Source organism: Psittacula echo (genome assembly GCF_963264785.1).
Source record: "Psittacula echo genome assembly, chromosome: 3".
In the NCBI taxonomy this organism is placed as follows: Eukaryota; Metazoa; Chordata; class Aves; order Psittaciformes; family Psittacidae; genus Psittacula; species Psittacula echo.
The window spans coordinates 126,241,051-126,254,958 of record NC_137736.1 but is presented as its reverse complement, the minus strand read 5'-3'; the positions used below and the strand labels follow the sequence as shown (position 1 = coordinate 126,254,958).

Here is a 13,908-nt window from a genome sequence, read left to right as displayed (position 1 = left end):
GCTAACGCTACTCACATGCAAGTCCTTCGTCCACATGGTATTCACCCGGGGATGGACTCCGAAACCTGGGCTGAACATCCAGAGGGGTTTTCAGACAGTGTAATTTAGAATGTCTAATTTAGGGATTTGGGTGCTTGCAGCTATTCCTCTGGCTTTATCTTTGTGTTTGGGCAACTGTAATGGCTAGAGAGAGCTCTAATAGGGAAACCAAAGAGGAGTTTTCATCAGTGGTGCAGGGGACCACGAAGTGCTTCTGTCACATACCACAGGGCGATGGGCAGTGACTGCGTCTGCATCTTAAAGATACAGCTGGGAATGTGCAGTTCTGGGATCCCCAACATAAGAAGGACATGGAGCTGTTGGAGCAAGTCCAGAGGAGGCCACGAGGATGAGCAGGGGCTGGAGCAGCTCCTGTATGGAGCCAGGCTGAGAACATTGGGGCTGTTGAGCCTGGAGAAGAGAAGCTGCGTGGAGAGCTCAGAGCAGCTTCCAGTGTCTGAAGGGGGCTACAAGGATGCTGGGGATGGACTCTTCATCAGGGACTGCAGTGACAGGACAAGGGGTGATGGGTTCAAACTGAAACAGGGGAAGTTCAGGTTGGATCTAAGGAAGAAGTTCTTTACTGAGAGGGTGCTGAGGTGCTGGCCCAGGGTGCCCAGAGAAGCTGTGGCTGCCTCATCCCTGGCAGTGTTCAAGGCCAGGTTGGACACAGGGGCTTGGAGCAAGCTGCTCCAGTGGAAGGGGTCCCTGCCCGTGGCAGGGGTTGGAGCTGGAGGAGCTTTAAGGTCTCTCCCAGCCCAAACCATGCAGTGACTCTATCTGATCAGGTGTAAACTACAACGATGGCTGCAGAAATCAGCTTCAGGATGAAAGGGAAGGAATTTGAGCTGTGGACAGCTGTACCCGGAGCTTGAAACACGTCTATGCCATTCAACAACCCAGTTTCTATCCCCAGTATCCCCTTTTCTTCACATACCAACAGGGATGGCTGAGGAGTTCTCATAGTAGAAATAAATTTATTTACTACAGGAAATCTGAGGTGTTTGCATGTTACAAAAATAAAAATGTACAGTCATTGTCCCAAACCCCACCTTTTTTTAGGATAAGTTAGTGTTTTTACAGAGAACAAACAATATATATACATTTCCAGTTGGTACCTCTCCAACCGCTCTGCATCTGAACAGTGCCACCAGCTTGTGCAGGATCAGGACCACAGAGGGACCCCCTTGATGGGCCTGCAGTGAACTTGGAGCTCATTGTGGTTGAGTTATTCAGAGCACGTAACATGGAGTTCATGCTGCTTTTTGGCATGTGGAGGAGAGCTGGCCTGGAGTAATGTTTGTACCAGCTCAGAGTTTCAGTTGAATTCATTTCTCCCAATTAGGTCTCACCTCAGTGACTTTGCCATGATCCTTCCTATAAAGATCCCTTTAATAAAAGGTGCTGCCACAGCGCAAGCCCTATCTTACCCCAACCCTATCCTCTCAAAGATGGGATGAATCACACCACAAATGTCCTATTTTACTTTGCTGATGTGCCCAGAGCTGAGATAATACCTTCCTTTGCCTCCTGTGGTTGGGACATTGTTGGTTGGGACGGGAGCCCTCCATGGGACCATGTCTCCAGCAAGCTGGGACCACAGGAACCTCCCCATTAACCCTCAATGGTCCCAGTCACCCTTGTCTGAACTCTGGTTGCGTTGCGGTGTCTCTTTATCTTCACCAAACCACTTCATAAGATGGCAGAGACTAAGAAGAGGTCTGAGGAATTGGTCTAAACCGGGATCAAAGATTCGCCTGAGCCTAAAATAGACCCAGGGCTGCTCTTACAAGAAGCAGAACAAGCAATTTCCAGTTTTTGGGGTGAGGAATCAGCGTCCTCGTGGCAAGGCTGGGCAAGGAACCCATGGACCTGGGCAGGGTGACTGGAACTGGATGATCTCAAGGTCCTTTCCAACCCAAACTATTCTATGATTCGATGATAATTACAGAGAGAAAGACCAAGTGGACCTTCTGCTGAAGTGTTTTAGGGGTATTTTCTCCAGTTTACTTTGATGATGGGGGAAGCAAGGCCAAACCCATCATCACGGGCTTAAGCCTAGCACCATGCTTATTGGCATGGCTCCTAAACCCAGGGAAGGTCAACACTGTCAGTAAGAGATATGCTGACTGGCTCCAGCAGAGCACTGGGATTATGGGGAGGACAGACAGTGGCATCTGGGCAGCATTTTGGGTCCCACCAAGCTGCTATAGGTCACAGAGGGCTGTCACCTCTAGCAATAAGGATGTGGCAGCATCAGCCAAGGGGGTGACCAATGGTCTGTTGCTTTGCTGGAAGCATGAGTCAGTAGTAAGGGGGTTAAAAACAAGGCATGAAGAGCTCACCCTACATCTTTATGAGCTAGAGATGATTATTAAAGCCAGCAGCTAAAAGGAAGCTATGAGTCCCTGAAAGCTTTTTAAGGGTGAATGTTGCTCTTGGGAAGCACTAGTGGGTCTTTTGGAAGATGTTGACCCCACTGGAGAAACCTACAAGGGACCTGCTTGATGCTACCACTAAACCAGTGGGATGGTGCCACTAAACTCCAGTGGGATGGTGCCACTAAACTCCAGTGGGATGGTGCCACTAAACTCCAGTGGGATGGTGCCACTAAACTCCAGTGGGATGGTGCCACTAAACTCCAGTGGGATGGTGCCACTAAACTCCAGTGGGATGGTGCCACTAAACTCCAGTGGGATGGTGTCACTAAACTCCAGTGGGATGGTGCCACTAAACTCCAGTGGGACGGTGTCACTAAACTCCAGTGGGATGGTGCCACTAAACTCCAGTGGGATGGTGCCACTAAACTCCAGTGGGATGGTGCCACTAAACTCCAGTGGGATGGTGCCACTAAACTCCAGTGGGATGGTGCCACTAAACTCCAGTGGGATGGTGTCACTAAACTCCAGTGGGATGGTGCCACTAAACTCCAGTGGGATGGAAGGTCCAGCAGCACCCTTTGCAATGGGAAGCCAGCCCTTGGACAGGAACTAGGAGTCCTCTCCCTGCTCTGCCAGCAGCTGCCAAAGCTTGAAGCTGAGAAAGCATTTCTCCAGGGGCACACAGCTGTGAGAGATCCTTTCCCATTGCATTTGCACTTGACTTTTTCATGGACCTGTTTAGCAGAACCTCAGCTGACTCCTTTCATCAGCCGACAGCCTTTGCTCCTTTGCCAAGGCACAGATTCCCTGCAGTCTCTGTGCCAGGGAATCTGGAGAAAGGCAGATGGATTTCTTTGGAGGGACCTTTTGCACACATCGTTTCTGCTTTAGAAAATGATCTAAGTCATTCAGGAAGTGATTATCTTTGAGCAGATTCGGCCACCGTGATAGAGGTCACCCAGCCTCACCAGAGGAGAGATGCTATTCAGTGTTGGACACAAAGGCAGGCTTGGATGAAGAGGGTGATATGGGGTTTGTGTGTGTAACCACAGCAGCATCTTCCTGAAAGAATACATTTGGAAGAGCAACAAGCAGAGGAGTGTGTTTAAACACAGACCATGTTGAAGTGTGTCAAAGCCAAGGCACCACAATCATCAAAAGCCTTGGGCCCTGAACTTGCCTTCACCTGGGATGACCCCTTCCGTCATGGAGATGGTGTTGGCTATGCTGGAGCAGAGCTAGGATTTCACATCCTTGGACAACGTGTCCGTGTCATTGCTGTTTTCCAGGTGACTGTTGGGCACGATGCCCAATGCCATCTCATTCGAAGGCTTCCCTGGCATCTTGCTGCCTGCGAACTTCATGAATCGTTGTCCTGCTAAGAAATACAATATAGGGTCCAAGCAGCTATTGGTGCTAGCGAGGGGACGAGTCAACTTATAGGCTAAATTGATGGCATTGAGGGTCTGACAGCTCAAGTCCCAACTCCGGAAGGAGTAGTACAAGGTACGAGTGACATGGAAAGGAAGAAAACAAACGATGAAGACCATCAAGACAATAATTATCATCTTGACCGACTTCTTCTTGGATCGGGATAAACGGGACATCCCCCGTGTGGGCTGCAGCAGCCTCCGTGCCATGAGGCAGTAGCAGATGATGATGATGAGGAAAGGGATGCAGAAGAGCAGCACCAGCATCACCGAACTGTAAATGACAAACTGGCCAAAGAGGTCCTTGCTGGACGTGTCATGGCACGTGATGGTGTCACGCTTCACGCTGGTGGTGACGAAGAAGAGCACGGGTGACTGGCACACGACAGTCACGACCCACACAATGACTGACACCCTCCGGGCGTAGCGAACGTGGCCCCACTGCAGTGACTTCAGCGGGAAGCAGATGCCCAGGAAGCGATGGATGCTGATGCAGAGGAGGAAGAGGATGCTGCAGTAGAGGTTGGTGTAAAACAAGAAGCGGACTATCTTACACAAGCCCACGCTGAAGGGCCAGTTGTCCCCCATGGCATAATAGTAAACCAAAAGAGGCAAGGAGACCACATAGAGTGTGTCAGATATGGCCAGGTTAAACATGTATGTGGTGGAGGCATTCCAGGTCTTGATCCTGAAGATGAAGAGGTAGAGGGACAGCAGGTTGAGGAAGAGCCCCACCACGCACACAATGCCATAGGAGACAGGCAGCAGGACATACTTGAAGTCTTCATCAAATATGCACTTGTAGACATTGTCCTCTGCAACACTTGGGTCCAAGGAGGTGTTGCTGAGACTGGTCCAGGCTGAAGGAGTTGTTAGGTCTGCCATTGCCCTGCAGGGAAACAAAGAGGCTGTAAGGACATAGAATTACAGAATCACAGAATCAGCCAGGTTGGAAAAGCCCTTTAAGCTCATCCAGTCCAACCATTCCAACGCTGCCAAAGCCACCACTAACCCATGGCACTGAGGCCTCGTCTCCACGGGGTGTGAACCCTTGCAGGGACGGTGACTGCAGCCTTGCCCTGGGCAGCCTGTTCCAATGCCTGAGCACCCTTTGGGGCAGGAATTGTTCCTAATATTCGGTCTAAATCTGGAGGTAAGGAGGTGAGGATATGGAGGTAAGGAGTCCCTGGAAGAGGTGGGTTAGATTAGAAAACCCCAGCACCACCATACTGGAACACATTGAGTGGTCCATGCTGTCCTTGTTACTATATACTATTACTATACCCTTCCCTTCTTCTGTAAAGGTGGCCATCAACACTTGGCTGTGTCTATCCAAAAGCTACCCGTAAGCACGTCTGGCAGACAGTGCCATCTCAGTGCAGATGACAAGGACTCAAGAGGTGGCAGTGCCTCCTGCCAGCATACCACATAGCCATGAATACCATGGCCTTGTTGCATTGGATGTTGACACAACCGAGGTAGTCCCTTGCATGGAGGACTTATGGTCGAGCAGATAAAGGGAGTTTTATTTATCCTCATTTTGCATCTGGAGCACAGATGGATCACAGAATAGTTTGGGTTGGCGAGGACCTTAAGATCATCCAGTTCCAACCCCCTGCCATGGGCAGGGACACCTCACACTAAACCATGGCACCCAAGGCTCTGTCCAACCTGGCCTTGACCACCGCCAGGGATGGACCATTTACCACTCTCCAGCGTCCTTGTAGCCCCCTTCAGACACTGGGAGCTGCTCTGAGGTCTCCACGCAGCTTCTCTTCTCTAGGCTCAATAGCCCAAATGCTCTCAGCCTGCCCTCATACCAAAGGAAGTGTGTTCTCCACCACATGAGCTCTGCCTGGTTTGGTTGTCAATGATGATGATGGGGTTTTAATAGGTTTAGTGTTGGGCTGATGGTGGCCACCTCAGTAGTTCCGCTTCCTGGCCTTGAGACGTGCTCTACAGCATCCCCACCACCAGCAAGTCTGTCCATGCTTGTGCAAAGCTTATGCATAGAAATGACCAACTGAGACAAGAAAAACGGACTCAAAAGAGTCTCTGCAGACACACAGAGTCTGGCAGTGTCTGTCAGCAGGGACAAGGGCCCTTTTGTGCGCTGGGGACAGCCCACGACCCAGCCGACACACGATCTGAGCTCAGCAAACCCATCAGCCGGGAATCAAATTAAAGGGCATTTGCCTCCCTTCCTGTCAAAGGAGCTGGCTTGATGTCACTGCTGTTCCCTGTCCCAGGGAGCCCATGGGAATGCGGTTACAGGGATGAATCCAGTGCATGAGCTTGGAGAGTGGGACCTACTGCAGGAGAAAAGGTCTGAGTAAAGGACTGAGTGTGTGGGATGTGCCCTGACCCAAATCCAACCATGATTTTAGGTGGAAAAGAGCAATATCAGCCTTCTCAGCTAAACAGTGCAGCTCTAACCTGGTGCCACCATGCTGTGGGATGCCATGGGCATGCCCTTTCTTGCTAACAAGCATCATCTTGACCCAGAGCTGTCCTGCACCTACCTCCAATTCAGATCCTGCAGGGAAGGAGGTAGTGAAGGTTTCCTAGAAGCTGCCAGCGTGGAGGATCTCTCACCAAACAGAAGCACTATGGCACTAAAAAGCACCTTGAACAACTCATAGCTGATGGAGAAGGGGTGAAGCGATGCCTCCAGCCCATCACATTGGGAGAACTCCAGCCCTTGCTCCAAGGACTGGATCAGAAAACCTACCCAGATGTGTCATGGACATGATCCCTGATGATGCTTCCCCCATTTGGCTGCTCTTCCCCTTGGAGCAGAGCACAGGCAGTGCTGGCTGAGGCTCACGCTTCCCAAGGACGTGGGTAGAAACCACAAGGCACGCTCAGGCCCTGACTAATCTGCAACATCTGCAAAGCCCAAATACATCGTTAGGAACCTCTCTGGGATGAACATGAGGAGCCAGGAGCTCATCTTGCTCTGTCCTGGCCCAGGGCTTTGCTTTTCCTGTACTCAGTTCAGCTTCGGTCCCATCACCCTTCATCCCGCTTCCCTCAGTTCCTCAGCAATGGGGTTGGCCCTGCTGATGGAGAGGGTTGATGGTGCTGGGGCAGGAAACGCTTTCCAGCTGCTTTTCTCCTCAATTTCTTCCCTCCCTTGGAGCTTTGCAGATCTGTGGCCACGGAGACAGAGGTTGCCACAGGCTTGGCAGATGCTGAAACAGGTCACGCAGGCCACAGTGACCAAGAGAAGCCACACAAGATGCCCTAAAGGGTGCAGGGAAGTTAGGGAGCTCCAGACTTCAGCCTCACGTGTGGTTTATCCATGCCTTTACATTTGCATTCCCTCTATCCTCTGCAGACAACCCATCACCCAGCTCTGAAGCACCGATGGGGGCAAGGTCCCCCCATCATCCAGCCCACCAGCAACCCCAGCTAGAAAACCCAACAAGGCATTGGAAACCCATCCATAAGCCAAGGTGGGGAACATTGTCCAGCGTTCAGGGTAGACCAGGCCATGCTGTGACCACCGATGTGCCAAGATGCGCACCTCCATCTGCAGGACAAGGAGCAAGCGGGGCTAATTACAGAGCAAACAGGGTAATTACAGTGACAAACCGCCCCTTACAAAGCAGCCTTGTCCTTGTTGTGCTCTCCCTCCTTTTCCTTCTGGAAATGCCAAAGCCTTTCTTTCTTTTTAGCTTTCTTTCCCTGTTTTTGCCTGGAATCACTGGACAAAACCTGCTGTGTCTGTCGGGGTGGCTGCAATCCCCCCCCTGACCCCGGCACTGCTGCATCTGCAATGAGCGAGCTGCAGAGGACACGGCCAAGGCACGTGAAGGCACAAGAGCTGGCAGCTGCCCTCGCCTCTGCCTACGGGCTGGGTGGCACAAGCACAGCTCTTACAGTGATGCATGAGCATCAATGAGGGGAGGGAGGAAGCAACAGTGATCCCAGAGGATGCCAAGCAGATAAATCCCTCTACGACTACCAAAAGCCAACCCACCATGATGCTTCGGTAAGGACCACCTTCATCTGCTTCATCAGATACCTGGATATTGCCCTGACCAGCTTCATCCATGCTGGCCCATGTGTCGGGTCTGGATGAACCTGACTGTATCAGTTGCACTGTCTCTCTACAGCGTGGCCTTGAGCCTGTTTATCCCATAGGACATGGGGGTTTTCCCCAGAAAACAGGTACCATCAGCAGTAGTGGATGAAGGCAGCATGGGAGAGGAGCCTTGCAATGAGAGGAGCCCAAGCAGATCAGTGCTGTAATCACAGCAGCCACATGTCCTCAAATATATATACCCAAGGCATGTGCACGTGATGCCAGCATCCCTAAACAGCTCCCGTAACAGTATCTCCTGGGGATATTTAGATGAGTCAATATGAAGAAGGAGGGGGCTGTCATCAGAGAAGGTCATGAGCAGCTGAGGGACGGGTAGCACCTAGGGCCAGCACAGGGGGATCATGTGTTGGATACTGAACCTCCAAGTAAAGGGCTTTAATCCTGGTTTCTGCCTCATTTTTCAACATTCCTGGTGCCACCCCAGCGATCAGCATTGATCCGTGGTGGTTTGTGCCTGGGAGCCTGCTAAGGAAGTCATGAGAGCAAAGTGCGACCAAATCACAACCGTGACGAATACACCTTTAGTTTGGGGGGTGGGTGGGTGTCTGATGAGATTTAATTGACCTTCCCAAATAATTAATGGGGGTTAGAATAATAGAATCACAGAATCCCAGCTTGGTTTGGGTTGAAGGGACCTTAAAGCTCCTCCAGCTCCAACCCCTGCCACGGGCAGGGACCCCTTCCACTGGAGCAGCTTGCTCCAAGCCCCTGTGTCCAACCTGGCCTTGAACACTGCCAGGGATGGGGCAGCCACAGCTTCTCTGGGCACCCTGGGCCAGCACCTCAGCACCCTCACAGGGAAGAGCTTCTGCCTTATCTCCAACCTGACCTTCCCCTGTTTCAGTCTGAACCCATTACCCCTTGTCCTGTCACTACAGTCCCTGATGAAGAGTCCATCCCCAGCATCCTTGTAGCCCCCTTCAGACACTGGAAGCTGCTCTGAGGTCTCCACGCAGCTTCTCTTCTCCAGGCTCAACAGCCCCAGTGTTCTCAGCCTGGCTCCATACAGGAGCTGCTCCAGCCCCTGCTCATCCTCGTGGCCTCCTCTGGACTTGTTCCAACAGCTCCATGTCCTTCTGATGCTGAGGATACCAGAAGGATGAATGAATTCACCAGTAGGACCTCACAGACTCAGCCCTTTGTCCTGTCAGTGTAAAGTGCTGGGAAATCAAACCCATGCTCCAAGTCCAATAACAGGTCCCATCGTTGCACCCTGGAGGTCAAAACCACCATCCAGTGACTGCATCTTCCTCATCAGCTCCTTTACAACAGACACAATGGGAGTGTGGGTGTTTTCCCTGCCCTAATTTATAGGCTTTCTGTAGACTCATCAAAATCCTCCCTCCGGATCAGGAACTACTGGCGGCGCTGGGAAGCAACCGCCTGGCATCATTTTCCTCTCCTTTGGGATCGTGGTTGAAACCCTCCACAACCAAAAGCAAACAGGCGGTGCGTTCGGATGCTGCTGAGCCCGTCTGGTTGGGAGACGTGAGATGGGACCAGGCTGACATTTGAGCCTGGCCAAACAGCCTGGCTTTCGGCTGCCCTTTTCGTTTGGCTCCTTTCTGCCACTCTGACCTTCAGTGTCTTTACCCTCCAGGCTGGCTCCGGCCACCAGCGTGGGCTGAGGACATGCCCAGTGTCCCCGTCCCACCATCCCCATCACCCTTCAATGATCCCAAGGCAAAATGCATCCATTATGCATTTCCAAGGTACCCAAAAAAGCAAGTTTTTAGCACCATAAGTGGCTTCACTCACTTCCCCACCTAGAATCCCAGGCAATATCCCAATCTCATTCCCTATGGGTCTGACCTGTTCCCCATCCCAAAAATAACCAGAAACCCTCATTCCTCCCAAAATAAGCTTGCAAATAATCTGTGTTTTCCTTCTTTTCCCCACAAAAGCACCTTGGAGGTGCAGAAATGGAGCAGCTCCATAAAGCAGCCCTGTGCCTCAGTTTCTCCTCCTGCCCCCAGGGCTGCAAAGCAGCAGAGCTGAATTTTTCCCCATTAAAGGCATTTTTCTGGGGGAGTTTCAGGGGTTTCAGTGACTTGATCCAAGCCCAAAAGGGACATGGGGTTTGGAGAAGTGAGAGAATGACTTAGAGAGAACTCTGTGACTGTTCGTAGGTCAAACCAAACGTTTCACTTTGAGCCAAATGGCTTTTTCCTTGGAATTTCTGGGTTTCCCCCAAGAAACTCCCTGAATTCCTCCCCGATTCAACCCCGCTTCGACCCTCTGCTTCCCAACTGGTCCTGAAACCCCCTGCCTCCATCGTCACCATGGGAGTCGATCCAGATTAACCAAAACTGTGGCTTTAAAGCAAATGAGATAAGAGCATTAAAGCCGTCGGCGCTCATGCACAACTAAAGCTGCCCTCATTCAGTTGAACCTGACTTCATTCCCAGCACGGCCAGTCTCTGGGGATGGATCCTGCTGCAAGCAAATATCACCCTGGCCAATATTTAATCCCTTCATGGACATTTCCCTTCTTGCTGCAGCAAAGGTGATGTTACCTGTGTGCTTTCCCCTGCATCACCTGCCCCTCGGGAGACCCTGCGGCATCCCATGGGCTTGGGGACAGATCCTATTTGATTCCCTAACCTTCGATTTCATTTATTGCAGGGGGAATTGCTCACATCCTTTAGGCTTCCTGGAGATAGAAAGGGGCCCTGCGCTGCTTTTGATACCAACAACTGGACTCTGGTTTCACCCTCCATGACTTTCTGGTGCTCACCAGAGGAAGCAGTGGTCAGACTGAAAGAGGAACATGGGACCAGTTTCTGGTCGATCACCCACTTTTGGTAACTATTTTACCCTATAAACCCCATATCTGGGAGAATTAACATTTCCACAGAGATCTATCAGCCTCCTGCCCGGACCAAGGGAGTCACCCATCAACACCACCATGCTCCCAGCAAAACCAAACCCATCAGGGAGATGATAACCAGCATCCGAGACTGGAGATAATGCAATTATCAGGCTCCACCATGGCACGAGCAGTTACTGGGAAGCCAAAGCAGCACCAAACCCCATAAAACCCCACGAAGGATGTGCTTTGGGGGATAATGTGGGGGATAATCCTCCGTAAGGAGCATCCCGTGGGAGAAAAAGGGTCTTTGCTTCACGGACCGGTTGCTGTTAAGGCTTTATCAGGGGACGTTGCATTAGGAAGGGATGGAGTGGATGGCAGCACGCTCCGCTGCCAGCAAACTATTCATGGCTTTGGCTTTATGTCAATAACTAGAGATAAAAATCACATTGGGCAGAGACAGGGTAAAGCCACTTGGTGCCAGGACAGTTAAAGATCCTTTTGGGGGGTTTATAACCCACTAAGTTCCAGGGTACAGCCACACTCCAGCATCCAGAAGTCTATTTAGGGGCTCCCCCTTTGCATTGGTGCTCTGCATCCCCTCAGCTGAAGGCCGACGCTCCCTTTGCTGGGGTATAAATGAGGAAGAGGAGCTCAGGGCACTAACAAAAGGCCCTAATTTTGGTAGCAAGAAGCCTTGTGCCAGGGGCACCGTCCCCCAGGAGTGGGTTTGGCTGCTCCCTGCCTCGTGCACAGGAAGGCAGCGGGTTGCCAAATGGGTTTTGCAATAAGCTGATAAGAGAAAGTGGAGCAGAAAGAGAAAGGAGATGTTTTGCCCTTAGAGCTGCCCCTGGGTGATGCCACCCAGCATGCAGCTATGGGGAAGAAGGGGTTGGGAGCTATTAAAAGGAGCCGAAGGGTTTGAAGCCAGCGTCTCACTGATCCCGGTGAGAGTTAAACCTCCCCTAACTAAGTTACACAGGGACCCCAGCATGCAAAGAGGTGGAAAAACACAAGCAGGAGTAAAGCAGGGAGCCAGCTCCATGGTGCGTACAGGAACCCCCTGACAAACAACCCGCGAATTCCCCTGGGAAAGGGAGAAACCGAGCGGCAAAAGAGATTATTGGGATTAATGCACCAACAATCAAATCATTCAGGAAAAGAGGAGCCCAGGAGACTTCCTTGAGTGCTCCAAGTCAGCTCCAGCCCGTGCGGGGGGCTCGCTGCCCGCTGCTGCTCCAAACACCCCGGTTTGGGGGCACTTTGGGGCAGTTTAAGTGTCCCCATCCGTGCGCTCCCACACCCGCACCCCGGCTCCCGTCGCGATGGGCAGGACACGCACCCCCAAACCCCCCGGTCCCCCCCGGTTCCCCGCTCACCGCGCGGTCCCGGGCCCGGCCGTTCCGTGCCGATCGCTCCGCTCAGGCGGGCGGCGGAGGCAGCGCCATGCCCCGGGGCTCGGTCCGACCGGTCCCGCTGCTGCCCCCGGGGGCCGCTGCCACCGCGTGTGAACCGGGCAGCGCGGCGGGGGCCGGGCGCGGGGCGGCACCGCCCCCCCCGGGGCTGGGAACGGGGCAGGAACGGGGCAGGACCCGGACAGCACCGCCCCCCCCCGGGGCTGGGAACGGGGCTGGGACCGCCCCCCCCCTCCAGGGATGGGGCTGGGACGGGACTCCCGCTTCGGGGATGCAGCCGTGGATGGGATCAGGGCTGGGAAGGAGGCCAGACACCCCGTCCTTACCCGCGGGTGGGATCAGGACAGGAGTCCTACCACTCTCCCCTTGTCTCCCCCCGCGAATGGGACCATGGATGAGAGCGGGGTTAAGGCTAGGACAGGAGGCACCCATCCAAGGATGGAAGCATGGGCAGGATTGGGGCAGAAGACTGCCTCCAAGGGTGGGAACAAGGGTGGGATCACGACAGGAGCCCCCTTTCCAAGGATGGGAATATGGGTAGGAGCAGGATGGGAACAAGGGTGGGATCACGACAGGAGCCCCCTTTCCAAGGATGGGAATATGGGTAGGAGCAGGATGGAAACATGGGTGGGATCACAACAGGAACCCCCTTTCCAAGGGTGGGAATATGGGTAGGAGCAGGATGGAAACATGGGTGGGATCACAACAGGAGCCCCTTTTCCAAGGATGGGAATATGGGTAGGAGCAGGGCAGGAGCACCTCTTCTCGGGGTGGTACCATGGATGGGATGAGGACTGGGAACAGGCCTGGATCCTGCCCACCCAACACTGAGGTCAGTCACCCCCCACTGCATCCAACTGCCCCTCATCCAGGGACCCCAGAGAGCTGCGTCCCCCCGGAATCACCCTGGAGACCCCCCCCTGCATCCCAGGGGTGCTGGTATTGGAGCTTGCCCTGCTGGCAGAGCCCACAGGCCCTTACCGGGGGCATGGAGCAGCCACGCAGGGGCAAGGGGGTCCCAGGATCATCCCTGGAGGGGAAGAAAAGCCTCTGAACAAGGTGGATGAGCCCAGCTTGGGGGCCTTGCCACGGCCACCCTGACGTGGGCACTGTCCCACCATAAGTGGTACCGAGCTGTGCCCCACTGAGCTCAGGGAAGGTGCCAATGCACCTCAGGTGATGCCCCACAGCCCACCCCTTACCACAAGGGTTCATTTCCAAGGGAAGCAGAGGGATGTGGGACATGAGATGGTAAAGGGACCTTGAGGCCGATTTTGGCCAGGTTCAACCTTATGTCCCCCTTGGTGCTGTCACCTGGGCTGAAAGACCTTCAGGTCTGCGGACAGGGGCTGGGGGGCTTCTGGGGTTGGACCTGGATGATCTTAAGGTCCTTTCCAACCCAAACCATTCTATGGGGCTGAAGAACAAGCCCCATGTGCAGGTGGCCCAGTTGTTTCCCGCTACCCTAAGCACAGAGCGAGCCTCAGCGCTCCCCTGTGTATTCCCCATCTGTGTCCATGGGCTCAAGCCAGATCCTCCTACTCCAGCAGCCGGATCTGATTTCACCCGGGAGCTCCTTCGGCCTCCTGGATATGGACCATAAAGCCCCAGGGAGGAGAGGAAGGGCACTGATGCCATCTATTACTCAAAAGCAGCCAGCTAAGGAGGCATTAGCCGGTGCAAAGAGGACATGGACATCTGGCACGGAAACTGCTGCAGA

General features: G+C 53.2%; 1 protein-coding gene across 1 annotated transcript; it reads right to left on the bottom strand.

Moving 5' to 3' along the window:
* Window positions 1–1,033: 1,033 nt before the first annotated feature.
* P2RY2 (purinergic receptor P2Y2) lies at window positions 1,034–12,284 on the bottom strand. Its single transcript, XM_080613628.1, has 2 exons — window positions 12,153–12,284; window positions 1,034–4,739 (listed from the first exon to the last, which is right to left on the bottom strand). Exon 2 carries the CDS (start codon window positions 4,733–4,735, stop codon window positions 3,659–3,661), a length of 1,077 nt encoding a protein of 358 aa, XP_080469754.1. The 5' UTR covers window positions 4,736–4,739; window positions 12,153–12,284; the 3' UTR covers window positions 1,034–3,658.
* Window positions 12,285–13,908: the final 1,624 nt, after the last annotated feature.

Bases quoted from the DNA above. Each gene is read 5' to 3' on its own strand.
- P2RY2 (XM_080613628.1), bottom strand. From the start codon at position 4,735: ATGGCAGACCTAACAACTCCTTCAGCCTGGACCAGTCTCAGCAACACC.